Source organism: Chaetodon trifascialis, chromosome 22 (assembly GCF_039877785.1).
Source record: "Chaetodon trifascialis isolate fChaTrf1 chromosome 22, fChaTrf1.hap1, whole genome shotgun sequence".
Taxonomy (NCBI): Eukaryota; Metazoa; Chordata; class Actinopteri; order Chaetodontiformes; family Chaetodontidae; genus Chaetodon; species Chaetodon trifascialis.
This window is the reverse complement of record NC_092077.1, coordinates 18,295,300-18,322,077: the sequence shown is the minus strand read 5'-3', so window position 1 is coordinate 18,322,077 and position 26,778 is coordinate 18,295,300. Positions and strand designations below refer to the sequence as shown.

General features: G+C 45.6%; 3 protein-coding genes across 3 annotated transcripts; 2 read left to right on the top strand and 1 right to left on the bottom strand.

The window, feature by feature from the left end:
• The first annotated feature begins 1,118 nt into the window (after positions 1-1,118).
• On the top strand, positions 1,119-4,291 carry kin (Kin17 DNA and RNA binding protein). Its single transcript, XM_070992169.1, has 12 exons — positions 1,119-1,364; positions 1,463-1,557; positions 1,654-1,697; positions 1,793-1,915; positions 2,061-2,245; positions 2,334-2,382; positions 2,543-2,594; positions 2,686-2,842; positions 2,912-3,040; positions 3,243-3,342; positions 3,453-3,553; positions 3,654-4,291. Exons 1-12 carry the CDS (start codon positions 1,251-1,253, stop codon positions 3,711-3,713), a joined length of 1,209 nt encoding a protein of 402 aa, XP_070848270.1. The 5' UTR covers positions 1,119-1,250; the 3' UTR covers positions 3,714-4,291.
• Positions 4,120-14,269, bottom strand: itih2 (inter-alpha-trypsin inhibitor heavy chain 2). The gene is made up of 22 exons (XM_070992168.1): positions 14,238-14,269; positions 11,590-11,695; positions 10,681-10,710; positions 10,405-10,443; positions 9,853-10,025; positions 9,672-9,776; positions 9,440-9,602; positions 9,252-9,359; positions 8,915-9,043; positions 8,693-8,809; positions 8,381-8,549; positions 8,172-8,297; positions 7,882-8,063; positions 7,560-7,745; positions 7,111-7,250; positions 6,753-6,925; positions 6,314-6,469; positions 6,091-6,204; positions 5,725-5,923; positions 5,468-5,640; positions 4,425-4,536; positions 4,120-4,267 (listed from the first exon to the last, which is right to left on the bottom strand). Exons 1-22 carry the CDS (start codon positions 14,267-14,269, stop codon positions 4,120-4,122), a joined length of 2,880 nt encoding a protein of 959 aa, XP_070848269.1.
• itih5 (inter-alpha-trypsin inhibitor heavy chain 5) lies at positions 13,188-25,784 on the top strand. Its single transcript, XM_070992167.1, has 14 exons — positions 13,188-13,402; positions 13,483-13,527; positions 14,223-14,386; positions 15,471-15,572; positions 16,833-17,113; positions 17,275-17,444; positions 17,903-18,019; positions 19,767-19,938; positions 20,050-20,359; positions 22,517-23,199; positions 23,656-23,709; positions 24,499-24,615; positions 24,710-25,087; positions 25,293-25,784. The coding sequence occupies exons 1-14, from the start codon at positions 13,295-13,297 to the stop codon at positions 25,550-25,552; spliced, it is 2,961 nt and encodes a 986-aa protein (XP_070848268.1). The 5' UTR covers positions 13,188-13,294; the 3' UTR covers positions 25,553-25,784.
• The last annotated feature ends 994 nt before the right edge of the window (positions 25,785-26,778 follow it).

Genomic DNA, 26,778 nt, shown 5'->3' with positions numbered 1-26,778 from the left:
AAATGGACGAATGCTGCCTTCAAGGAATGCCACAAATATCGTAAAAATTAATGGCAAAATCATGAACGAAGACACCACGCCACCAAAAACTCAAATTATCCTCTTTTTTTTTTATTGTAAAATATGTCAAATCTGTTACTCAACACCCATGTTTGATAAACTTTAAATTTCATTAGATTCTTTACGTATATTATCCAACTTTAGGTCAAATGGCCAATTTGTTCATGCTTTACTGACCAACTTCTTTTTAATTCCTCTGGACTTTATCTTAATGGCTGTGTAATGAAAACTTTCGTTCCAAGTTTAATATTTTGTCAACATTAAAATCTCTATGCCATCTCATGACACAGGCCAAAATGTTTGCAGGTAACATTGGATAGCATGAGAATAGTCAACATCAACTTCTGGTGAAAGTATAGGCCAGGTTTCTGCACATAGTGTAAACATCGTTTTCAAAATTGCGACTTTTGCACTGATGCATATTTCAGCCACACAGGTAGGCCTGCACACCTGTTTCACCTAAAAATAAGTAACTCCCACTTTGAAAACCCCTACCAGACTTCTGAAAACACTTACCGTTTTTTTGGAGGTACGTCCAGAATCCTCAGAGACTCTTCTGTCCGTCTACATCAGATTATTCCCGCAAAATGCGTGAAGAAGATTTTTAACTTGTTTCCAAAAGTAGCGTCTCTTGTGATGCCAAGATGGCAGCCAGATGCACTGTCGACATTTAACACTTTAGAAGCAGATTCGTTAAAAAAAAAAAAAAATGTTAATTTACGTTATTTTCATATTTGCCTACATGAAATAGGTCTATTTATCTTGCGTAAATTCGCTAATATGATATGACTGTTCGGTTTCCAAAATAAATTTGAAAAATGGCTGGGATTTATCAGTGAGAAAAACTGACTATAAACTTTCTGACATAAATGTATTCATCAATATAAAAACCTCAATCTTCCGTCACGTGAGAGCCACAAACTGGAGCCAAATTAAGTTTGTTCCTCTGATATAATTAAAAGTATTAGCAACTCCGTAAATGAAGACACACGCTTACATTGAGCCCTGAACGCAACTGAAGTTATCGCGTGATTTAGGCTTTCGCGCGAGGTTATGACGCTTTACACGCGGAAGCTGTTTATATTGTTGGTCGTACGTGGTTTAACGGCGCTTCCAGCACACTTTTCGTCAGTTTAAGTGTTATTAACAGATAATTCGCGGCTCTTTTATGTCCATTGTCGCCGCTCGGGATGGGAAAAGCAGACTTTCTGTCCCCCAAGGCGATAGCCAACCGGATAAAATCCAAAGGTCTCCAGAAGTTGAGATGGTACTGTCAGATGTGCCAAAAACAATGCCGAGATGAGGTGAGATGTTCACTGAACGTGTCTTATTTCCTTCAGTGGTTGTTTTTGTTGTTGTTGTTGATGTTTTCACCTCATTTGTGTTTTCGGTTTGTTGACAGAACGGGTTCAAATGTCACTGCATGTCAGAGTCCCACCAGAGGCAGCTGCTGCTGGCTTCAGAGGACCCCAACAAGTTCATGGACTATTTCTCTGAGTAAGTCCACTCATGGCGGTGTGTGCGCGTGTGTGTTTGTGGCTGTAAATGCTGCATTTCAGATGGTGCAGCTCAATCTTCTTTGTTTTCTCCCAGTGAGTTCAAAAGCGACTTTGTGGAGCTGCTCAGGAGACGTTTTGGTGAGTGAAAACCCTCCGCACATCATCCAGATGTTGGGAAACAGCAGCTGTTCGCTGTCAGCACGGCCTCAACCTGTTCCTCGTTTAACCTGCAGGGACCAAACGAGTGCACAACAACATCGTCTACAATGAGTACATCAGCAACAGAGAGCACGTCCACATGAACTCCACACAGTGGGAGACCCTCACTGACTTCACCAAGTGGCTGGGCAGAGAAGGTGAGCTCCACCTGCACACCTGTCCTGCCGTTCACACTGATCATGTTCATTTATCAGTATTTAGAGTCTAAACTGAGTACAAGTACTGCCACATTACAGAGGGATTATTTGAAGCCTGTAGTCATCTGTTGAATGTCACTGCTAGGTCTCTGCAAGGTCGACGAGACGCCGAAAGGCTGGTACATCCAGTACATCGACCGCGACCCGGAGACCATCCGCCGGCAAGAGGAGCAGGCGAGGAAGAAGAAGCAGGACCTGGACGACGAGGAGCGGAGCGCCAGGTTCATCGAGGAGCAGGTCCGCAGAGGCCGCGACGGCAAGGAGACAGACGTGAGTGCCGACGGGACAGACTTCAGCTTCGCACGTGCTAAATTACGAAGATTCAAATTAAAATACGGTTTTGGATTTTATTCTGCAGGAAACTCCAGTTTTCACAGAGCTGAAGCGTGAGAGCGAAGAAGAAAAGGGTGAGTAAATAAATGACAGACAAACAGGTTACAAGAACAAGAACAGTGATTATAAAGCTTTTTCCTCTGTTGACGTCATAATGAATCTGAGTATTCGGTGATTCTGCTAAGAAAAAATTCTGATGCATTTCTTTCTGCTCATCTTCGCATGTTTCTGCAGTTGCTTTCAACCTGGGCGCCTCTGCATGTGTCGCCGGTCCTTCCAAATCGAGGTACGGACGTTTCTGTGCTAGCTAGGATGCTAATTGTTCTGCCTAATTATCAGGCAGAGATAATAAAATGATTTTCTGACACTGTTTGCAGTTCTGCTCTGGGTGCCAACGCTCTCAAAGCAGCACCGTCATCGTCATCGTCAGCGTCAACGTCGTCTTCGTCATCCACAAAGAGGAAAGACACGTCCTCCAGTTCAGACTCGAGGGCAGAGAAGAAGAAGAAATCCGCCCTGGAGGAGATCATGGAGGTAGAGAAGATGACTGTCTGTGTTTGCGTTTGTTCCAGTTTAGTGTCCTGACAGATGCTTTTTGTTCAGATGGAGGAGCAGAAGAAGAAGAAGCAGCAGGAGGTCAGAACAGATTACTGGCTGCAGCCCAACATCGTGGTCAAAGTCATCACCAAGAGGCTGGGAGATAGGTACCACAAGAAAAAGGCTGTGGTCACGGTAAGGAGGCTTCGTATCTACTCGGGGTGAGACTGTGTCCTGACTGGATGCAGCACGACTTAGAGGAATATTGTCTTTTCAGAATAAAAGTGAAAAGCAGAATATTTCGTGCGTGCAGACGTAGACGGTGGGGACGGATACAGAATGTGGGGAGGAGAAAGAAGGCGTGTGTCGCTCACAGCTGTGGGTCCTTTTGTTGTAGGAGGTGCGAGACAAATACACGGCGGTGGTGAAGATGATCGACTCCGGAGACAAACTGAAGCTGGACCAGAATCATGTGGAGACGGTCATACCTGCACCAGGTAAACCGTCCAAACCCTTAAGCCCTGAAGAGCAGCATCCTGAATATGAAGCTGATCGTCGATCAGAGCGCCTCAGCTGTGTTTGTCTGTCCTCGTCAAACTTCCTGCAGGTAAACGTGTTCTGATCCTGAACGGACCGTACAGAGACGCCGAGGCTCTGCTGGAGGGAATAAACGAGAAAAACTTCAGCGCTCAGCTCACGCTCGACTCGGTGAGTGTCCTCAGTGTCCTCCATCAGCAGCAGCAGCAGCAGCAGCATCCTTCACTGCAGCTGCAGCCATCATTAAAGCTTCATCTTCTGTCATCTTCAGGGTCAGCAGAAGGGGAAGACAGTGGACGTCGCCTACGAGGATTTCTGCAAACTGGCCTGAACTAACAGCCTCCAGAGACTCTACTGTGTCAGAGTTACTTCCCGGGACTCACCTGTACAGACCCACACACCCCACGATGCAGCACGCAGACAGACGCAGAGCCGTGTGTTCAATTTCTTTTTATTTTGCATTGATGTTCAAGTCGATCTTAGCATTGCAGATGTACATTTTCTCCAAATAAATTCAACAAAAGTGACGTCTGGTGCTCTTTGGAACACAATCAGGACAGAAAAAACATTCAGGATTTTAAAAAGGAGAAGCTGAAATCAGGAAATGGAGATACACACAGACGCCAAAGAGAGTTTCCTCTGGCTCCAGTTTCTCTCAAACTCTTTAAATGAGTAATTTCCTCACTGACCCGGGGGGTTAACAGCAGCGCGGGGTACTTGAATGTGTTTCTGACTGCTCAGAGCGTCTGGAGGAAGCTGTTCAGATGTGGGACGATGTAGTCGGTGTAGTGGCCGTCGATGAAGCCCTTCCCGCTGTTGTGTATGAACCAGCAGTAGATGTTTGAGCCACGCCTCCTATCACGCCTGTAGTCCTTCTGCCAGCCCCTGACACACACACACACACACACACACACACACACACACACACACACACACACACACACACACACACACACACACACACACACACACAAAGAGTTTTAATATGAAATGGGTTTGATCAGAAATCGCTCTTATATCAGACGTTGATATTAATTTGTACCTGGTGACCTGCAGCCTGTTGCCCTTCACCTCCATGGTGGCCTCCTTCTTCAGAGGGTCGACTCCTTCGCGGACGTCGTACACGCTCACCTCAGGCTCTCTAGAAAACTGCCCTGGAGGAGTACACGCACATTTTCAGCTTCTTGTCTACCAAATGAATAAAATGTCTTTGAAACCTCCATCCTGTCACAGAAAGTCTCTCTTCAGTCATCTTGATGAAGAATTTTTGGGATTGCTAAGAAAACTATTTATAATTGAACTTGCTAAAAGTGGTGGTCAGTGGTGTCACATGACAAAAAACGAGGAAAACGTGGCTCATAATTAGTGTTGTGTTAACAATGTTGTGGAGAAAGTAGTGAGAAGGGACCACAGAAAAACAGCCGGAGGTAATATATTATTATTAAGTAGTGGTAGTGTATTCATTCAATATGAATGTGTTGTAATTGTTGGACGAAACAGATGTAGTTTCATCTGTCAGCCATATTTTGACCTTAATTTGACCCAGAATTAAACATCTAAAGTCTAATATTTAGGGCTGGCATGTCTAATTTTTATAAATAAAAATAATTCAAAACACATAAAAATCACGCACAGTTTTGCAGAATAACATCACCAAAGAAACTCTGTTTTAATGAAAGACAGTGGAGCAGATGGAGGGGAAATCCTTGCCTCTGATTGGCCGTTCATACACGATAACACTATATATAATTATTATTATTTTATTTATTATTTATTTATTTTACTCTGTAATAGTACAAAATACTGTATTCATTATCCATATCTAACTCATGTACAATTCAATATGGCGATAGTGTCTTTATGGCAATAGTATTGTTACACCCTTGTATATAATGCATACAGTTGATTTTATTCTGTGTCCTTTGTATTGTCTTTTTTGTTCTTTTCTTTGTCTCTCTTATTCTTTTCTACCTGCAACAATTTAATTTCCCCATCATGGGATTAATTAAGTTTTGTGTTATGTTGCGCCTTAAGATGCAGTACCACTGTTGGCCACTAGGTGGTGGTTCCAGAGTTGAAACTTACCTATGAGTCCGTGGACTATAGGGGAGTACTCGTTATCGTTGGCGATGTAGATACCGAGGAAGTCAACACTGACTGGATTTTTCTTCCACACACGGTGAAGCAGCACCGTCACCTGGATGTTATTATTTATTACGATGGAAACATGGGAGTTCTTCATGATGGAAATCCTCACGCTGAAACACAGAAACATGACAGCATGAGACAAAAAGACCGTGATGTCCAGGCAGAGAGTCAGACACTGTGACGAACGGGGTTACCCATCCTGTGTGATGTCAGCCGTGGCCCCCCAGGTGAAGGAGTGGTTGTTCCTGCCGTCGGTCATGGTGATGCTGACGGTGCTGACGGTCACGCTGACTCCATCGGGCTGGTAGTAGACCGAGATGGTGCCAAAGTACGTGCTCAGCTTGCTTTTGTGCATCTGCTTGGCGCCAATCAACTGACCGTTCACCACCACACCTTCAAGATGAGGGTCAAGCCATCGTATGCAGTGTCAAGCTTTTTTTATATCAAGGGACAAATGAAGTTCAGTCTCTAGATATTCATTCATCGGCGTTAGAGTAGGGCCACAATCAAAGTTAGAGTTAGTAAAGCTGCAGCAAAATAGAGATAGCTGAGTTTGGTACCTGTTCCGCTGTCAGACACCAGGTTAAGAATGTGACCCGGTTTGGAGTCGATGTTGAAGCAGACGTCCATGTTGCTTCTGGGCAGGTGGATGATGAAGTGAGGGTCGTTATCCACTGGGTAAGAGACACAGAGCTCGTCACACACTGAGTGTGTTCACATTTAACACTGCAGCTGGAAGAGTTATCGTGATCTAATGGAAGTCAGCAGAGGTGTGTGTGTTACCTAAGTTGATCTGTTGAGGCAGGGCCCACTCCTCCGGACCCTTCTCAGCCTGACTCGGTGGAGCCATGGTGGTCATCTGGACCCAGGGTGGAGGCTGGTAGACAACCCGGACTGGAGCGAGAGCAGAGGACGCCGAGCCTCCTCCCATTCCTCCTCCTACACACACGACACAGCATGAAGGTAACCCAGATGTTGTTCCATCAGCATGGTAAGTCTTTGATTTTGTGGATGTGATGTTGTTTGCTAACTCCACCAAGAAGGAGATTATGTTTTGCTTTGGTTTGTTGGATCGTCAGCAGGATTACAGGAAAACTACCGACCCGATTGAAATTAGCTTCCTTGCTTAATTCTGTCCTTTAAATTCAAACCAAACACCATTAAAGCCAGATTTAGACAGTAACATCGGTCAGCACTGAACAGCATGGTTCCTGTCAGGCACCTGAGCAGCAGCCATGCTTGGGGTCCCTCGGAGAGTCAGCCAGCAGCCTCTCGGTGGCGTCCTCGCTCTCCACCAGCAGGGCGGTGAGAGGAGTGACGAACTGATGCTCCACAGCCAGCGACATGATCCGCTGGGTGATCTTCCTCTTCTTGGCAGCTGTCGGAGCCAAAGACCTGCAGGAGAGCCACGATGCAGCCGTCAAATACTGACACTGACAAAATTCACAAGTCGGATTTGTATGAAACCGTCCTGTATCACCTGACAGCTGTGATTAGTATTATTTGATTGAGACACTTTATGGTAATTTATTTCATGTGTTTCACTTCTCAATCTCTCTGTTTCCTCTCCAGCCTCCCACCTTTCAGAGATGAGCTGTTTGATGGTGATGTAGGCCCACATTTGTCTGGCGAAGCCCGTGAACGAGTGCTGGTGCTTGGCCAGCTCCGCATCCAACTCCGTGGTGTCGGCCTCTGTCTCCAGGGTGATATCCAGGCGGGACTGTAGAACGGGATGGGACAGAGGACACTGGTGTTACTAGGCCTCGTTTCTTCCCTTCACCCATACTTAGTGCACTTTGGTTAGCCATAATGCCTCCTCAATAGACCAAACTTGCGAATTACGAATCCTACTATGGCGAAAGCTTGACCTGCCTTCACCATAGTAGGAATCAGAATTTCTTATGTGCAAACAGGTAAAAAGTCCTGTTAGCAAGGTTAGCATCTCCACATCCACCACTGCACAAATTCTCCTTATGTAAGCAAAGGTTCACACTCTGTTGGTGGTGTTGATGGTTGTGTTTACACTCACAGCAGACGCGGTGGTGAAGCTGGTCAGGGTGTTGCTGTCAGACGGCATCACCTTCCCTGCCACCACCAGCTCGGAGCCACTGAAGTACTTGTCGAAGCGGTTCTGGGTGACGTCTGACACCGAGTCCTCCGGGAACTGGACGGTGATCCTCCTCAGCAGAGGAGAGGAGACCTGGCTGTAGAACGTCTGCAGGAGGACAGGAGGGAGACTCAGCAATGCAGAACATACAGGACACAAAGGTTCTTCAGGTTTTTGGTTGAGTTTAGAGGAGAAATGGGTGAGTTGTTTGCTAAAGGAAAGGTTTTCCTCAAAGGTTTTGTACCCGTAGCTGCTCTGCGGCATCATGGTTGGCGTAGATCCTCTGGGCCATGCCCCTGTTCTCCATGGCAATGCGTTCCAGGAAGTCATAGTCCACGTCGAAGCCGATGCCCAATGAGAAGAGAGAAAACTCCTCCCTCATCACCCGCTTCACATTCTTCTGGATGGTGCTGAGCTTGATCTCACCTACAAACACCGCAGACAACAGCATGTTGATGATGAAGAGTTGCTTTGACAGCAGAACTCAGATTGAACCATCTAAAAGCTTTTTAACTGCAGCTGCGTCAGTCTTACCCACAGTGGGGTCTCCATCAGACACCAGGATGATCATGGAGACGGAGCGAGGGTCGATGAGCCCCTGATTGGACGCCTTCACCAGCATCTGAACTGCTCTCATCAGGGCCTCGTTGATGTTGGTACCTGGGGTCAAAGGTCAGTATAGGTGTAAAATAAGTAGTAGTATAAGTTCTCCTGCGTGAATACAGAATAATATTTCCACAAACCTCCGTTGGGTTTGATGTTTTGGATGTATTTCTTGGCATCTGCGATCTGAATGGAGGAGGCAGGGACCAGCTCCTCGCTCCAGCAACGCACATTATGGTTGAAGTCAATGATGCTGAAGTGGTCGTCTATGGTCAGGTCATCCAAAATAGCCTGCATGGCCTCTACTGTCTTGGAGAGAAGCTTGGGATTAAACGCATTCTGCCGAATGGCCACACAGTGGCAGCGTTTTACAAAGGAGGGATGAAGAATGAGCAGGAGCTGGAGGGGTCAAAGTGCACTAAACTCCATCCAAGTAAACAACCATCACTTACTTGCTTCATCTTGACTCCCCACATGGATCCACTGACGTCAATGACAAACACGATGTTTTTAGGAAGAGGCGAGAGGTTTGAGGGAGCGAAGAACTGGACGAAGTGGCCATCTGAGACCTGGAGGAAGCAGTGAAGCCTTGAGAGGTCACCTCTAAATGGTTTATAGCTCTTAAACAAGTTCATTAATGAGACTTTAAACTGTACATTTGGAGTGTGTGATACCTGTAGTTCCCCGGCGTTGCTGTCCCTCATCACATCATATTTGACCGTGAAGACGCCGTCGATGGCGCTTTCTGTGCAGTTGTCGCACTTCCTCTGCTGCTGTATGTTGGGCTTGAAGACGATGTGAGCCTGGGGACACAGACAGTGCATATAAATTATCGTTATTACTATTAAGGGGGTATGATTTTGGTCTTGTGTGTATGCTCTTTAAATATTTGTTAATTTTCACCATTAAATCTCAGAAACTGCTCAACAGATTTCAGTGAAATTGGGTTCAAATTTTGGTCATAAATCCCAGAAAATTTAAAGAGAAGAAAATCTGCATCTGCTTTCTTACCTTGTCTTTGGATGACGTAACTCTGATCAGCTCTGTAAACTGCGCTCCCAGGGTGTTCGGTGTTTGTACCATGGAAATACCCTTTGGTTCATAGATGTAGACATCCGCCTGAAGAGAGACCGGGGGTCAGGGATGACTGCAAAAACACCTACAGGCCTCCGAACGTACACCGGTCACGATATTCTTACCTGGAACTGTGGCACCAGCCTCCCAGGCTGCAGGTACAGCGAGTGCTCGTAGAAACCCAGCTTCCTGTGCATCATCTCCTGGTAGTGGAGCTCAAACTCAATGTTGCTACCAGGAGGAACGTGGACTTCTGTCTTAAAGGTCTCCATGTCCTGGGAGTTAGCCCTGTAAAGCAGAAACATCTCAGTCTGTCTGACCACAGAGGATTGTGAATCCAAGAGGCTGCCTCAGTACCTGACGATGCCTGCTGCCTTGCCTCTGGCTCTGGCCTGAGCGTACAGGTTTCTGGCGACCGTCTTCTCCTTCACTGAGCCCACAAACGTTATCCCGTTCACGTTCCTGCAACAAAAAGTGTTGCGAGTTCAAACCTCACAAGCTCTCTTTAAAAGAAAGGACTGCGTGAAACTGGGCTCACATGGTGAAGTTGGTGATGAACGCTCGTTTGGGGATTTGGACGTTGAAGCCGATGCTCTGCGCCTTGGAGCCCGAATTGACCACCGAGCTCCTGACGGTGGTGTGGGCGAAGCGGGACGTGATCCGGCTCTCCACCTTGTAGCTCTTGACGGTGATGTCATCTCCACGGATGGCCTGCACAGGCATGGACAGAATAAGGGCATCTTGATCACAACCCAGCTGGTCTGGTCTTGAGTTCCTGGTCTTGTGATTTTAACTCATATCATCAACATGTATCACACGTGGATGCTTTGGTTTGGCTTTGGAGGGCACGTCTCTGTTAGCATGAGGTCAAATTTACATCAGAAAGATCTTGTCAAAGTTTGAGATTATATAAAGACAAATACAGGCAGAGGAAGACCGACTAAAACGGGAGGCAGAGCAGGATTAACAAGAGCAAAGTCAATAACCCGTCAGTCATGGGAATCTCTTCAAACAGCAGCATATTGACTATTAGATAAGGTTAAACTCTGCCACAGTGGAGGGGGCTCGAACAACAAGCGGAGGGTCATACCTCAAAGTCTTCCTGCTCCTCGCTGGTCAATATCGCTCTCTGAAACAAACACAAGTCATCAGCTTCACACTGCCTTCATCAGCCCTCTGAGAGGAGATTATAACTCACAAAGTGCTGTTATTGAGACGCAGGGTGGCAGTCTGACGACGCCTCGTTTGTGTAATCACTCAGAGATCAATCAATCTCAGATCAATCACTCCAAACAAATGATCCGTATTCCACAGTTAGACGTGTGTAGAAATAAAGAAAGTCAGGCCGTTTGGAGGAAGATCTCACCTTGTGTCTCTCCCGATGATCCAGATGTGACTGTTGGCAGAAAGAAAATTATGAGGAAAATCAGATTTAACCCTCAAGTTTCTGTGATGTGGTGAAGTGAGAAAAATGTGAGAACAATTCATGTGATTTAACTAGAAAAAGATAAAAAAAGAGAGGAGTCAGGAGTCCAAAAGGGACTTTTAAAGTGAGTTTTAAAGGTCAAAGGTCACAGCAAGCATTTAGATTTAATTTCAAACACTAATATAGACACAAGAAAGAAAGTTCATTGTAATAATGATGAATATCAGATTTAACCATCAAGCATAATTAACCCAGTAAGATGAATAAAAGATCAATTTTGCATTTTTTCAGCATCACTTCAGACAGCAGCTGCTTATATTTTACATGTGATTTAAATCACATTAAGACAAGCTTCAGAGATCATAAAACACTGGCAAGAAAGACCCTTCAGACATGCAAAGATGGGTTTTTAAGAGAGCTAAAGGTCAGAGGTCAGGGCAAGAAGCTAGATTTAATTTCAAAGATTTATGTTTACGTAAAAACACTCAAATGATTTACAGTTCTTGCAGTACTTGTAAGACAAAAAAAATTTCATGTGAAAATCATAAAATCCCATAAAAAACAATGTAAATGTAAATGTAAAAAAAAAAGTTCTTCTTGTCAGTGATTAAAATAAGGCCAACAACCACCAACGGATGCAGAATCCATTCATTTGTATCAGGATAAAAAACAATTATTTAGACTTTTTTCCATTCATGAATCACAGGCAGTTTGATCCTCATCCTGATTTAAGCTCAGTATCAGTCTAAACTGTCAGTTAAACCCCATCCTGTGCATAAAAAGCTGCACAAACACTATTTTTCAGACATTACTTCCGTTCCTCAGCCCTGTCAACACCCTCCAACTCACCGTCTCTTCCTCCCATTCTCCGTCTATCACAAACTCAAAGCAGCGGCCCTGTTGGAGGACCAGGAGCCCCAGGAGCAGCAGCAGCAGACGCCTCATGTTTCCAGGCCTGTGGGCTCAAACACACATATCCTCACACACAGAAAAAAAACAACAATGCTGGGAGACAGTCGGTCCTTCTGCAGGGAGAAACACGGCCGAGCTGAAAGCCGAAGGTTAAAATCCACTGAACTGATTGACTCCCGGCCCCAGTCAATATTTGTTGTGTTTCATGTAACCCAGAAACAAGGAGGAAACTTTGAAACTTGACCTGAAGAGTGGGCAGGGTAAATAGGACACTTTTGACTCAAAGTAGATAAAACAGAGATTTCAATTCGTATTGCTCTAACTCCGATATAACAGTCAGCATCATGGTGCACGTCTGGCCAAATGTCAGTCTGAGCTCTTTCTGATACTGAGGCAGCAGCTTTTGAAAAGGCCAGGCACAATTTAAAGTTTATCTAGTTCAGATGGGAAAGATGTCATGCTGCATTTTGCCCAACTGCCCACAAGATGGCACCAAAGTAAAGCTAAACGCTGAAGCTTCCGCGTCCCCTCGTTCACCGTGAAGCTACAAATACAAAGCATGAATTAAAAATAAAGACAGAAAACTGAAGTGAATCAAGAAGCAAAGAGTGGTTTTACGTCCTGACACTGAATATTTATTAGAGTCCTGAGGTGTTTCAGTGCAAACTTATTCTTCTAACTAAATAAAATAGGCACATAAAAGTATGTTGTGACATATTTTCCTTTGTTTGTGTAAAACGTAGTTTAGAATAACAGTAGCTACGTATAAACTTTGCAAATTTGTACTATTTATTATGAAACAGAGGTCAGGTTTCAGGCAGCTGATGAAAAAATCATGGTTTTAATGGTAATAGCATGCTGCCTTCAATGCTACCTGGAAATTCCGGCTTCTGTGTTCTGTGTCGTGCTGAAGAGGAGAAAATGAAGAATGAGAAATAAAGATACCCATAATGTAGTTTTCCTGCAACTGTCTAAAATCAATTATAAACACAAAATTCTACAAAAACAGTTATTTATAAATAGATTATAAAGTAATTTAAGATTAAAATAATGAGTGCAACAAACTAATAATCACACAGAATATCAAACATGGGAGTCAATACAATTTAGGACCACTAATCCAACTACAGGCTGGGAAAAGTCCCTGTCAGCCACTTAGTGGTGATCACAGGTACTACACGTAAAAGTCCTGCATTCAAAAGCTTAAGTAGAAATATGTGAGTATAATCAGGTTAATGTACTTGAAGCATGAATAGCAAAAGTACTTCTGATGCAGTTAAATGTTCCCTGTCAGTGTTTTTCTAACTGCTGTTTGTGGATTAATATCGCAGCTGCATTAATGTGTTACTTACTTTACTCTTACTTTACTTTTAAGAACATGCCTCTTTTTCGGGTTTTCACTCACAGTGGTATAAATTCCGACACTCCTTGAAGGCAGCGGCAGCTCTAATTGCCCCTCATTCAGGAGTGGGGCTGAAAACACTGCATCTCTCTCCTCCAGAGGGTGGGCGTATTTTTCTCCGGCACGCCGTGTCACTCTGTCCGGTCACTCTGGTGTGGACAGACGGAGACTCGGAGACGCTGCGCGCCGGAAATAATGTCCCATTTATCTTTCTGAGGTTTACTGGAGACGGACTGCAAGATGCTGCTGTTGACTTTACTCCTGTGTTTCAGCCCGGGCGTACTGGGCCAACTGGAGGAATCCCAGTTTGGAGATGACATTGACCTGGCAGATTTTGATTTGGACATTGTAAGACATTTAAAAGACGAAGGTGTTGTGCTTTCTGGTGTTTGGACCTCCTTACCTGACTCCTTTCTTTGTGCACACAGGCGCCACGCAGGGTCCCACGGCAGGTGAAAACTATTCTAGCCAAGGTAAAACCATGTTCACCTCACAGATAAGACGCTCTTTGCGTATTTATCTATTTTTCCTTAAATTTACAGACTAAAGGTGAGAGTTGGATTGAGTCCACATGCATTTTTTTTAAATGTAATTTTACTGGAAAATCAAGAGAAATGTAAGTTTATTAAAAGTCAAGGGTGAGACGCAATGCTGTCCTTGCCTGGTGTCTCAGGTGTGGTCATCTGGCACATCGGACAAATATTGATACCTTCAATCTCTCAATACTCAGAGTTTCTGGAGTTAATAGTGAGCTAACCTCCCTGATATGAAGAAAACAAAACAGAACTTTGTGTCTTTGCTGGTGACCTCGAATGCATGACCTACTTTAAGTTATTTACAAGCATATTTTGTCATTGTGAGCGTGAGCGCTTTGGGCGTGACGCACAGGAGGTCCGCCAAGCGCGCAGATGTGCCAGAATCTGTAATGCGCTGGACCTTAGCTCATGGGAGCACATTCATCCGCCTCAGTTTGGTCATTGCAACTCTGTGGAAATTCAGGTTTCTTGGGAATAAGAACTAAACTAAAAAAAACTAAACTGGGGGATTTTCTGCACGCACAGCAGGGCCGCGTAAAATCGTGCCAAAGTGGCGTTAATGAGCCGTGATCTGAAAGGCCTGCTGATATTTATGTGCTGGTGGTTGGGCATTAATGTTTTATCGTTTGCAGGAGAGTAAACCTCACATCCAGGAACTCTCCATCAAGACCACCATCATCTCCCGCTACGCCTTCACCGCGGTGTACTGCGCCATGCTCAACCGGCACTCCGCCGCCACCGAGGCCGTCTTCCAGTTTCAGATCCCCGCTAACGCCTTCATCTCCAACTTCACCATGTAAGAGCCGAGCAGGCCACCTGAGAGTGGACCTGAAATCAAAACACGATGATCAAAGCCTCGTTAGGCCAAGAGCTGGGATTGAAAATACATCAGTGTCATCTGAAAACCTTTTATCTCAGCTTGGGAAAAAGGGCCTTATTTTTAAGCTTAATGAAAATACCTTTTCACCTAATCCAGTGAGCACTGAACGACTTCTATAAGTGACCATAAAATCTTCTGAACCACCTCAGCTGATGTTAAAACAATGCTTTAGTCTTGACAGGAACAGCTGACCCGAATCTGGCCTTCTTGGATTGTTTCATTTGAAGGATTTTTAGAGGCATTAAGAGGTAAAAACAGCCAGGATTTCAAAAGAAAAGAGCGAAAAATGTCAGAAAAACAAACTAACATTTGTGCAAGAGGAATATTTTAATTCTCTCTTTTACCCCTTCAATCATGGGGGCCCTCAGTTTTATTCCAAAAAGGGGCCTGACCCCCAGGTTAGGGACCACTGCTCCTCATTCAAATTCTTGTGAATATAACCAGTGTCTATTGTTATCAGTAAGATTTGACAAGTTTTATAAGAAACCGACATACTGAGAGTCCTGTTACGAACACTTTATCATTAAAATGGGAAGCAGAGATCAAGTGATAAAGGCCACGTACAGTATAAGCTGCTTATCAGCAGAACATTAAGCACCAGACTTTCCTTAAGAAGTAAAACAGCAAATAATAACATCCTCCTGTCAGTCATGGCTCCTGTTTGTCCCCAGAAAGCGCTCAATCTAAGCAGATTTGGACATTTTTGGAAGGCATTTTATGAAAGAAACAGGATTTAGTGGCTGGAAGGATTTATGATGTTTCTGTTTCTATGGGGATGTTAGCAAGGAGCCAAGGGAGGGTGAAAACTTTTACACTGCTGTTAAGACACACAGTGACCAGAGTCCATTCATGTGCGGGACTGGCACCCATAAATAGGTAACGACGGGATTTTGTTCGCAAATTCTGCCTTTTGTCTGAGAAAACCCAGTTGAAACGTGACAATAGGTGGTCCCGAATGTGAGCGCCGCTCTAATCCTCGACCTTTGACCCCGCGAACCAGGATCATTGGAGGGCGTGTCTACCAGAGCGAGGTCAGGCCGAAGGAAAAGAGGGTCAAACAGGAGAACGGAAAAGCCAAGAACAAAGAGTCAGGTGATGCAAGGTAAGAGTGTGTGTGTGTGTGTGTGTGTGTGTGTGTGTGTGTGTGTGTGTGTGTGTGTGTGTGTGTGTGCGTGTGTGTGCACCGTTCAGTGTGTGTGGTCACTCCTATGGTCTGGCGTCTCCTCCTAATTACACAGCAGCGCTCGTTCCCTCTAATGTTCCTATTTTGCAAACAGAGATTGATAATATCCCCGCTAAAACCTCTTTTACCACAACTGGGCGGCCACAAAGAGTGAGTGTGTGTGTGTGTGTGTGTGTGTGTGTGTGTGTGTGTGTGTGTGTGTGTGTGTGTGTGTGCAGACTGAAGTGAGTCTGAAATAAGATCATTACTCCAGAGACGAGGATTGTCATAAATCTGTGGCCTAAGACGTGACATATGGAAGGAGTGACATAACGTTTCCAGCTGTCATGCAAAAAGTGACATTTCATTAAATGAAGTTTGGTGATTCAATGGCTCCGTTGTAAAGCGGCGAGCAGAGGAGGAAGGAAAGGATTGAAGTGGAAGACAGAGGCAGCACTTCCATATTCATGATGTCACCACTTGGACTGTTGTCCACCTCCTCTGTGCTCTTTCCTAATTGCTCCGATGTTTGTCCTCTTCTCTCATCTGTATTTTAGGTTTTTCTGTTTTCAGCAGTGAAATAAAAAAGCTCTAAAACATGCTGATGAGTCACCACATCAGATACATTACACCAAAGAAAACAAAGATAAACTTTTGATGTTTTTAAGTCTAAATTTCTAACATTAAAGTCACTTTAATAGAATTCCGTTGGTTAATAAAATGACCAATCATTCATACTTGAAGTTATCATTTTTCAGTGCTTATTTAACCGCAGTGAATTATAAATACCTCAAGCTTCAAGTCCGTAACTTGATATTTACACCACGCAAAAATGAATGGAAGTCAACGGCTGCTTAAGATGGAAAACAAGCATTTAAGACTCGAAAAACAGTATTTTAGACAGTACTGCAAGTGTAGGATAAGAAAATTGTTTCCTTTGTTTTCTTTAGAAATTAACTTTGTATGTATTTTGACACATAAAAGAATTACAGCATAAATTTTGCTTCTTTCCACTCAAGACAGACGGAAACAGTCGGAACAAGTTGAAAGAGAGCAGAACCAGTGGTGTATTTACCAGTTTTAAGAACAGGACACTTAAAGGACCAGTGTGGAGGATTTAGTGACATCTAGTGGTGATAGCTTCATTTGAAAAACAGTAATTACCAAAATGAAAGTGACCTTTTCTCACGTTGTCTCCAGTTCTGAGCCGGAGGTGGAGGTGTTCAGGATGGCGGCCAACATCCCGGGCCGGAACCGGGCCGTCTTCCTGCTGACCTACGAGGAGCTTCTGCAGCGACGGCTGGGACGCTACGAACACGTGACCAGCCTGCGGCCGATGCAGCTGGTCAGCCGCCTCAGCCTGGACGTCACCATCGTCGACCACTCGCCCATCACGGACCTCCAGGTGCTGCCGCTCCGCAACGGCAGGAGCGCCGGCGCCTCCAGCAGTGCAGCTGGAGCTGATGCACCCAAGATAGCAGGTTTGCAGATACATCGTGTTATTTCAGCTTTTGCCATTTTTTGTAGTTTTTTATTGTTATTTTGCTTTAATATTTCCCCCTACTGTTGTTATTTTGATCATGCTCCACAAATAATATTTGCCCGACTTCACTCGTTTCTGGGTTCTGTCTCTGCGCTTCAGGAAAACCCGAGCCTCCCGTCACCACTGTGATCAAAAACGAAAAGAACGTCTGCAAGATCACCTTCAGCCCCAACATCGTCCAGCAGGCCAAGATCACCACCAGCGGCCTCCTGGGAGACTTCGTGATCCGCTACGATGTGCAGAGAGACATGGGGATCGGAGACATTCAGGTGAGACGTCAGTATCGTAGATACCAGAGCGGCCAGATCAGATCTTCATTGTTCTTTATGCACGAATGTGTGTGACACGCAGAAGCGATCCTGGCTAACTGTGGGAGCTAACGGTAACGATCCTAAAGAATCAACACTAGATAAACTCTGACAGGCAAACGTGCAAAAGACACACAGGGGAGGTTTTGATGAATAAAACACAGGGAAGCAGACTGTGAAAGAGCATAAAAATAGTTTTCATATTTGGTATGTGTGCACACAAATTTCCCATCTGACGACACACACTTATCCGCCCACCTGTTAGTCATCCATTTCTCTGGTTTCCTGCCAACACAGCCACTCGGCTGCCAGCCTCCTCGGTCTGTCTTCAGAACCGAACTATGTTTTGACAATCACACGCAGCGACTGCAACCGATCCGACCGCCTGTTGTATGTCAGTAAACTTCTTTCTTTCCCAGGTTTTAAATGGCCATTTTGTCCACTACTTTGCCCCCAAAGACCTGCCTGTGGTGCCCAAGAATGTGGTGTTTGTGATCGACACCAGCGCCTCCATGCTGGGGACTAAAATCCGACAGGTAAAGCTGCACAATCAGTGCATATCTGGAAAACTGTGACGTTAAGTCTGCAGGATTTTTGTACCAGTTATCCTGTGAGGGCTTATCAAATGCAGATGTTATTATAAATACAGCGTCTAGATGGAAACAAGCATTCATTTACATTTTTGATTTTGATTTTCTTGAGTACATTGTATGGAAACTGAGCTACATGGACTGAAATGCACTTTAGCCAATGGGAAAGGTGGAAAACTCAGAGCACGATTTGCATGAACTGGGACATGCTGTCAATAACATGACGGTCAGTGGTAGTTACTGGGCTGACCGTGCAAAACCACAGGTGTCCTTTAAATTTTGATTAGTCACTTCCTGTTGATCTGTTCCCACTGAGCTGTTCTTTGCTAATGCTCAGACTGCAGCTGACTCCAGAACTGAATCCAGGCCAACCTGAGGGACTTTTATCTGCTGCATCAATTTGGGATTTTGGCTGATATGTTCAAGTTCAAGTCTTTTAAAGTCTTACGCACTGCGGCTAACAGACGCACCAGATATGTGACGGTCTTGCTTCCCATGCGAGGCCGTTCACCCTGTTTTTAAGCAGAATCTCAGTGGTTGTATTGGATCAGAAAACTGACACCCCACCTCCTCACTCCCACACTGGAATATCAATATCAGACCCCTTCCTCCGCCTGCAATAGCGCGATAATCCCCTCGGCCAGACTGATCTCTGCAGCTGCCACGAGCGAAGAGCGCAGAAACAGAGGAGGCGAGGTGAGGAGAGGAACTGAAAAACAGATTTTGAGCGAGAAAGAAAAGTGGAAACATACAGCACAAGGCTGCGCTGTGAGGGAGGAAGGTCAGCGTCTATGGGGTAATGGAACTTTCTAGACAACAGTACCCTCGACCCCTTGATCCGTCCCCCCACCCATCTCCAGCCCCCAGTGGGCCGCAGCAACAGAACAACAAGTGTGCTTTGATGTGGCCTCACAATAGAGGGCTTCAGTGCAGGTCACTCTGCGGTCCTGACCCCTGCTGTATACAGCCCATATAGACATCTTTAAACCCCTCAGCAGCAAATTATATATCACACCCACGATCAGGGCTGCAGAGACCGTGAGGCTCCGGAGCAGAGAGGGAGGAAGACGTCTCCTTGTTTGCCTTTTTCATTACATGGACACATTCAAACCAAACCGGACGGCAGTCAAGAGAGATTAATGCTGAGTAATTCTCCGGCTTTCATTGATCGCTCGTACTTGACACCTGAAAGGCCTGGAGTCGAGTTTCACAGCTCAGTTTATTTTACTACCGCACCACCAGCAAGCAACTAAAACTAATTCTGACAATTTTCATGAAAATCTGGCAAAGAGGCGAAATACTTTGAACCAAAGTCAAGCTATAAAAAGCTTGTTTCTCTGTTTCTGTTAACATTACAGGTAATTAACTGCAGGTAAAAGAACAACAAATGAGCTCTTATTTTAACGTGTTCAGATTAATTCGTTTCTTCCATGCTAAACGCATTTTGACACCAGTTTTGACACCACCCTCCTGGGCTCGACTAACGGGTGGAGTGTGTGTGACGGATATAAACACCACAGCTGGTCAAAGGACGGCTGTTTGACTGATGGCATGCGTTTCGGTTCTGATGACGCCGTAAGCATGGCTCCACAGCGCCGCAGAGGCCGTGACCACGTTGAGCATCCAACATTCTGTCGACGCAGGATTTCTCGCGTTTGTCTGCTGTGAGACGTCGTTTCTCTTCCTTTCTCAGACTAAGGATGCTCTGTTCACCATCCTGAGGGATCTGCGACCGGGCGATCGCTTTAACTTCATCAGCTTCTCCAATAGGATCAAAGTCTGGCAGCCGAACCGCCTCGTGCCGGTGACGCCGCTTACCATCAGAGACGCCAAGAAGTTTATTTACATGCTGGCGACCACTGGAGGTCAGACGTTATTATCCTTACGGCTTTATTCTTCACAGTTCCCATGTTTGCTGTATTATTAGCAGCTGACAGTAAGAAGTGCTTCACTGTCACGCCGTCTCCTCACCTCAGGCACAAATATCGACGGTGCCATCCAGACTGGCTCCTCTCTGCTTCGTGACTACCTCTCCAGCCCCGACGCCAGCCCGAACAGCGTCTCGCTCATCATCTTCCTGACGGACGGACGGCCCACGGTCGGGGAGATGCAGTCCGCCGCCATCCTGGGGAACGCTCGCTCAGCCGTGCAGGAGAAGTTCTGCATCTTCACCATCGGGATTGGGAACGACGTGGACTACCGGCTGCTGGAGCGCATGTCTCTGGAAAACTGTGGGATGATGAGACGCATCCACGAAGAGGCCGACGCAAGCGCTATGCTGAAAGGGTAAGAGCGACGTGATCTGTGTCAGTCCAGCCTTTATGTAGCTGGAGTGTTTCATCCATCGCAGACCATCATCTCCTCTGAGCTGCTAATTCGATTGCTGATCTTTAGAGCTTTTGCTCAGATTTAGTGAGTTTTCCAGACCTATACATACAAGCTGTTAACATGGCAGCCATCTTGGATGTGTAAAAATGGCGACCAAACTGGGGACTGATCATAATCCTGCACTCTTTATCTAATCTTTATTTCTCTTTATCTAATCTTTAATTCTCTTTATCTAATCTTTATTTCGATCACGTAAACAACAATGTACAAAAAATAAAAATAAAATAATAAATAAAGCATACATACATACATACATACATACATACATACACAGTACCTCTATAAATAATAATAATCATAAGGAAATAAGTGCACAGTAAGAAATGTGTACACAAAACAGTAACATCTCGTAAGCAACATAGTTTACATGAGCGAAAGGGAGTAGGAAGAAGTATAAACTTATCTAATCCTACCCCTATAATCTTAACTATTAATATGTTCGAATTAATTTCATAGCATAAAAACAAAAGGAATATTTATTTCATTCCTTCATTACACTATGTATCATTTCCTGCCACATTTTAATTCAAATAGCAAGCAAACACCTTGTGTAAATTATTCAGTGTACCTCTGGAGAAGCATTTCTTTATGTCTCTTTTTCCTTTCTTTGTCTCCTCAGTCTTTGTTATGAATAATCCCTTTGCATGATTGCCTGACATCACGTCTGAAAATAAAGCTAGAACTAAAAGATTTTAACTGTCCTGAAACTGGCGGCTTGAATCTAAGACTCCTCTTTCTCACTGTAGGCCATCGACAAGATGAACTACTGAGAAACCAGCCATTATTAAAAAGGCATGATATAGCCACCATACGGGCGTATAGTGTTATTATATTGTAGTTATTGTTTGTAGTTTTCGAGGCATTTCATGCGAGATCTTCATGAGAAGACGAAGAGCTCCTCGTTTCTGAGACGATATCACTGACTCTTACTTTAACCGAGTAATTATTGTCAAATTTCCCCTTCATATCTGGATAATCCGCCTCTTATTAAGCAATTAGCTCTCCTTAATCCCTCGCCTCCTCCCCTCTGACACGTCCCTCCATCTCTCATCGAGCCGCGAGGGAACGAAGACGGCAAATGTGACGGTGCTGACAACAGACCTCTTTAATCAACTTCAACATGTGACAGCCCTCTTTCTCCCCCAGACGTTTTTTCTGGCCTTAACACACAACCCTGTCCTCTCTCTCTTCCGCACTCAGACACACGAGGTGTTTGTTCAGTCGGGCAGGAATGTGTGTGTGTTGTGAAACCTGCATCTGAGTATGTGCGTGGGGTTAACAGATAGACTCGGCGGATAATAGCCCTCGTCCTGCCTGAACAAACACGCTGGTGAGGAGGTGAGGAGGTTTACTGCGGCGTGACAACAAGGACGCGACAGAGGACTTATGCACACACACACTCACAGTCTTTGCTTCATGCACGCTCTGTTATGAATGTGTGCACAAACTCTGAAGTGGGGTGGCAGTAGCTTTGAGAGCTAAAACAAGCAGGCTTGTGGCCGGAAGGCGGCTTGTTTGAACAAACAGCACGCTTGACGAAATCTGTAATAACATCCTTCTTTTTCTGCCTCAAAAGCTGACGTGCCCTTGAGCAAAGGCTCTGAACGTGAGACTGGTGATGGATCATGTTCAGATACTGTGTGCATAGTTGCAAGTTAAACAGTCGAATTAGCATAATGCTACATGCTATGCTACAAGACGCTGTCCTCAGCAGAAAAACAGCACCACTGATTATCTGTTCACACACTTACGTGCAAAGTGCGAATTTGTAGTGCTGCAAAACCTCAAAATGTTCAGACTTTCACCTCGTGACAGGTTAGCATCAATTCTCCTCCCAACAACTAATGTTGGTTTCTTTTAGCCACGACCACAACCGAAAGTTCAAGCTGCCCTAGCTTAAGCAAACCTTCACCGTAGAGGAGGCAGAAAATGCCCGTGTGATGATATCAAATTGGATGAGAGTGACAAATGTTTCACGACTGGTTAATTAAAGAATATGCATCAACGCACAGTTTTCTACCTGGTAGCGTCACTGCTTTTCTCGTTCCCGTCTAGGTTCTACGATGAGATAGGAACTCCTCTGCTGTCTGACATAAGGATCAACTACACCGAGGACTCCGTCCAGTACGTCACTCAGCATCTCTTCACCAACTACTTCAACGGCTCTGAGATTGTCATCGCCGGCAAGCTGACCAACCAAAGCGCAGAATCGCTCCACGTCCAGGTTACAGCCAGCAACAACGACAAGAGCATCATCCTGGAGACGGACGTCCCACTGCGGCACCGGCAGACGGAGACGGAGAGACACGTGAAAGCAGCTACAGCAGCAATAGCGGCTGGAACTAAGGCTCCAGGGTCAGGGGTCACAGAGGGATTGGGGGCTGCTTTAGGTTCAATAGCGGAAGACTTTGTGGAACGTGTCTGGGGTTTCCTGAGCGTCAAGGAGGGGTTACGATCACGGCTGCGGGTTCAAACCAGCAAGGAGAGGGAAGACCACATCCGACAGGCCACCAATCTGTCCATGACCTACCACTTCCTCACTCCACTCACCAACCTGGTGGTGGAGAAGCCAGAGGTCCTGGCTGACGGCACCATGGCCCCGGCACCCACCATCAGCCCGGCGGCTGCTGAGGCTGTTTCAACAGCCAATGAGCTGCCAGCTGACGCAGACGATGGAAAGCCACAGAGACCCAGCGGGAAAGCAGGCAGCCAGACGTCACCTCTGAGCAACACGATTGGTGAGGTTGTGTCTTCTAGATGTGGTTAGCTGTTAGCATTTTGTTGACATTTCTTTCATGTGTATGAAAGTATAGCATGGTTAGCTGTTAGCTGCTATGTGTTTGGCTATGTTTTAGCATTTGCAAGATACTTTGCATGTGGACAGATAACAGTGTCTATTATACTTTTTTAGATTTTTTAACTGGGTTGATTTAGAAGCTGAATCCAAGCTAACTGCAGCTAATCTCTTCAAAGCTTTTCAGAGCCACATATTAGTGACATAGCGATGCTAATTTTAGGAGAGTATTCCTTTTAGAGAATGAGAAAACCATACAACTTAAATCTCTCTTCAGACACCCTGTATTCTGCTAACAGCAGACCCTCCAACAGCTAATGATATTCATATGCAAGATTTTACGAGGAAGCGTTAAACAATGGCAGCTCACTGCAGAAGATAAATATTCTTTTCTTTGTAGGTAAAGTTGTGAGGAGACCGGCGAAGAAATCCATCACCGTCTCCAAAACATCAGGTGACTCCACCCTCTCTCCCTCATGTAAACATTTGTACATTTCCCTCTGAGCTGTTTCATGCGATAGCCTCTGAACTCTACGTACTGTTAGCAAACGCAGCGCTTTCAAGGCTCCACAAGGAGACTTGAAAGAGTCGAGACAGGGAATGTACAGTAGACTCTCTCTCTCTCTGCACTCTCTGCGTGGGCGGCCTGTAATTTGGATGTTCGTCAGACGGTCGGCGCTAATCACACAGACAGCGAGGGGTTCAGGGATGCCTCTGAACACGACCTGCGAGGAGGAAAGAACACGCAGGGTCTAATTGAAATACCAACACGAGCGCTACGTGGCACTTTAAACATGCAAGTGCGTGTTCGCGAACGCACGCACACACCGAGCGAATGGGACCGGGTGAAGAGATGAGAGGTGGATGTTTGTGCATGTGTTACAGTAAAGAGAGGGAGCCCATCAGAGGCAGTTAGCGAGGGCTAATGACCCCGTCATTACCGTGGCTCTATCATCTCCTCTCATCTCATCACTCCTCTGTTCATCTGAGCTGGTTCTCACCAGCCGGAGGAGACTCCCGCCAATGATGGAAACTATCTGAGGCCAATCTGAGGCTCGAGTGAACATTGCCAGATCAAAGACAGCTACGAATCAGCTGTTGCCTCTCTGGATGCTCTCAGAATCTCTCTGTAAAGAATCTATTTTCAGGCCTGACGAAAATGCACCACTTTCCTGATTCTTGCTGCTGTGTCTCAAAGGCGCCATTACTTTTGCCTCTTTCTGAACCTTTAAACCCCCCTCAGCGGACGGTGACCCCCACTTTGTGGTGGAGTTCCCGCTCAGTAAACTGACCGTGTGCTTCAACATCAACGGTGAGCCGGGACACATCCTGCGTCTGGTCTCTGACCACAAGTACTCTGGTAAGACCCACAATGCTGCACCGAAACAGCTACCTCACATCAACATCTACATCATTTATGCTTTGCGTGGGTCATTTATGGTCCGTGTCTGCAGGTGTGACGGTGAACGGGAAGCTAATCGGCGCCCCAGCTCCGCCTGGCAGCCACAAACAACAGCGCACCTACTTCAGCACCGTCACCATCGTGGTGGATCACCCCAAACGCGCCTACATCGAGGTGACGCCCAAGAAAGTCATCCTGGACGGGCGGGACAGAATGGTGCTGCCCTGCCACTCCACCGTCTCCGTGGACAGCGGCGCTCTGTCCGTGTCCATAGTGGGAAAGTCTAACGTGACGGTGACGGTCGGAGGAAACATCAGCTTTGTGATCCTACTGCATCACTACAAGAACCCTGCCCCCTACCAGAGAGACCATCTGGGGTTCTACATCGGACGCAGCAAGGGGCTGTCGCACAACTGCCACGGCCTGCTGGGTATGTGTTGACTGAGGTTAAATCCCACCATTATTGGTCACTGAACATGCTAAAAGCCCCACACATTATCATAGGACACATAGTTGGAGGGACAATCGGTGTCCTCTCTGAACCCAGACCACAGACGCTGAATGTGTTTTCACTGCATTCATTTCACATGACTGAATAACAAGCCGAAATAACCTGTGACTGATTGGACTTCCAGGTCAGTTCCTGTATGAGGAGGTGGGCCTGGCAGAGCTTCCAGCGGGAGGAGACACGAAGCCCTCGGCCGTCCTGAAGGTGAAGGACCGGTCGGTGCCGGTGGTTCAGAAGAGCCGGAGGATCTACGGCGGCACTCAGAGCGTGGACTGCTGGTTCGCCCGCAACAACGCAGCCAAGCTGATAGACGGACAGTACGAGGACTATGTGACGTCGCACATGTTCGCCACGGGGGATTGGCCAAACGGGACCAATCGAGTGTGAGACGGCTGAAGCTTCGGCTGTGATCGACCTAACTCATTTTACTCTGTCTCCATATCACGTCCCAGCAGATTCAAAGAAGCCCAAACCTTCACATTTCAGTTTTCTCTCCGCCTGCAGTGTCTTTTGAATATATTTTTTTACTATTTCTAATGAAAATTTAATGTTTTTTATTGTATTGTGCGGATGTTTTGCAATAATTTTGTAACTGTAAATAAAAAACACTTAAACCCACATTTTGAGTTTGTTTTCTGGGACATTTTGGAGCATGTGAGCTTTTCCCACACACTAAATATGTATGTCAACATGTCCTGAACGTGGCATTGAGCTAAAGATCACACCTGGTTACCACGGAGACCAGCCCCAGTAACTAACCCCTTGTCCCAGCGCCAGTGACTCCACACACACACACACACATACACACAGCTCCACAGTCCTCCCTGTCATCAGCTGGAGGTCACAGGGCTGCTGGCCCCGCCCACACAGGTGTGCTCAGGCCAGGTCCCACTCAGGCTGTCTGTCATCGCGCTGGCTCGCCGCGGCCACCGCAGGAATTCAACACCAAACACAGGCTCACACATGTGTCAATCATCTTTATTCATAGCACAGGTTGAAGAGATACATTCGGTAAGAAGCACCGTGGCAGTTCACAGCCCGTTAATGACACCTCAGGCTGCGCCGCGCCATGTTGTCCACATGTTCATCGTCTGCTTTACAAAAACAACACATACAAGATACATCAGAGTACAAAATAAAACCGTAAATATGAACAGGAGAACGGAAACGTCTTGATGACAAACAAAAGTTCACCAATCACACACTGCAGTCACACTGACTCCAGATCTGCTGTGAGGTCATCAAAACTCCCCAATCTGCTTTGTTCCCTAAAAACTTCCTACTCCATCTTTGTTACCACAGATTGGACCACAATATATTAAGAAATACATAGAAAACATCAACAGAATAAATACAAAAATGTGCCATAAAGTTGTATACGCAGCTACCGTGTCATCCCGCTGAGAGCATGACCATGATGGAGTATCAGACATTTGGAGGGGGAGATTTTTGAGAATAAAGTCAAGATATTTTGAGAAAATAAAGGTGTAGACTCAAGAAAAAAATAAAAAAAATAAAGGCTTAATGTGTGAGAAAAAGTATCAAGACTTTTCAGGAAAAGGGTCGTTACATTTTGAAGCTGCAGCCAGGAGGTGGTTAGCTTAGCTTAGCAC

Bases quoted from the DNA above. Each gene is read 5' to 3' on its own strand.
- itih5 (XM_070992167.1), top strand. From the start codon at position 13,295: ATGCTGCTGTTGACTTTACTCCTGTGTTTCAGCCCGGGCGTACTGGGC. The intron at 15,573-16,832 runs GTAAGAGTGTGT...CGTTGTCTCCAG, and splicing joins AAAGAGTCAGGTGATGCAAG to TTCTGAGCCGGAGGTGGAGG. The intron at 17,114-17,274 runs GTTTGCAGATAC...TCTGCGCTTCAG, and splicing joins TGATGCACCCAAGATAGCAG to GAAAACCCGAGCCTCCCGTC.
- itih2 (XM_070992168.1), bottom strand. From the start codon at position 14,269: ATGATGGTGGTCTTGATGGAGAGTTCCTGGAT. The intron at 9,360-9,439 runs GTAAGAATATCG...GTCTCTCTTCAG, and splicing joins GGCTGGTGCCACAGTTCCAG to GCGGATGTCTACATCTATGA. The intron at 5,924-6,090 runs GTACCAAACTCA...CTCATCTTGAAG, and splicing joins GGTGTCTGACAGCGGAACAG to GTGTGGTGGTGAACGGTCAG.
- kin (XM_070992169.1), top strand. From the start codon at position 1,251: ATGGGAAAAGCAGACTTTCTGTCCCCCAAGGCGATAGCCAACCGGATA. The intron at 1,698-1,792 runs GTGAGTGAAAAC...TTTAACCTGCAG, and splicing joins GCTGCTCAGGAGACGTTTTG to GGACCAAACGAGTGCACAAC. The intron at 3,554-3,653 runs GTGAGTGTCCTC...TGTCATCTTCAG, and splicing joins CTCAGCTCACGCTCGACTCG to GGTCAGCAGAAGGGGAAGAC.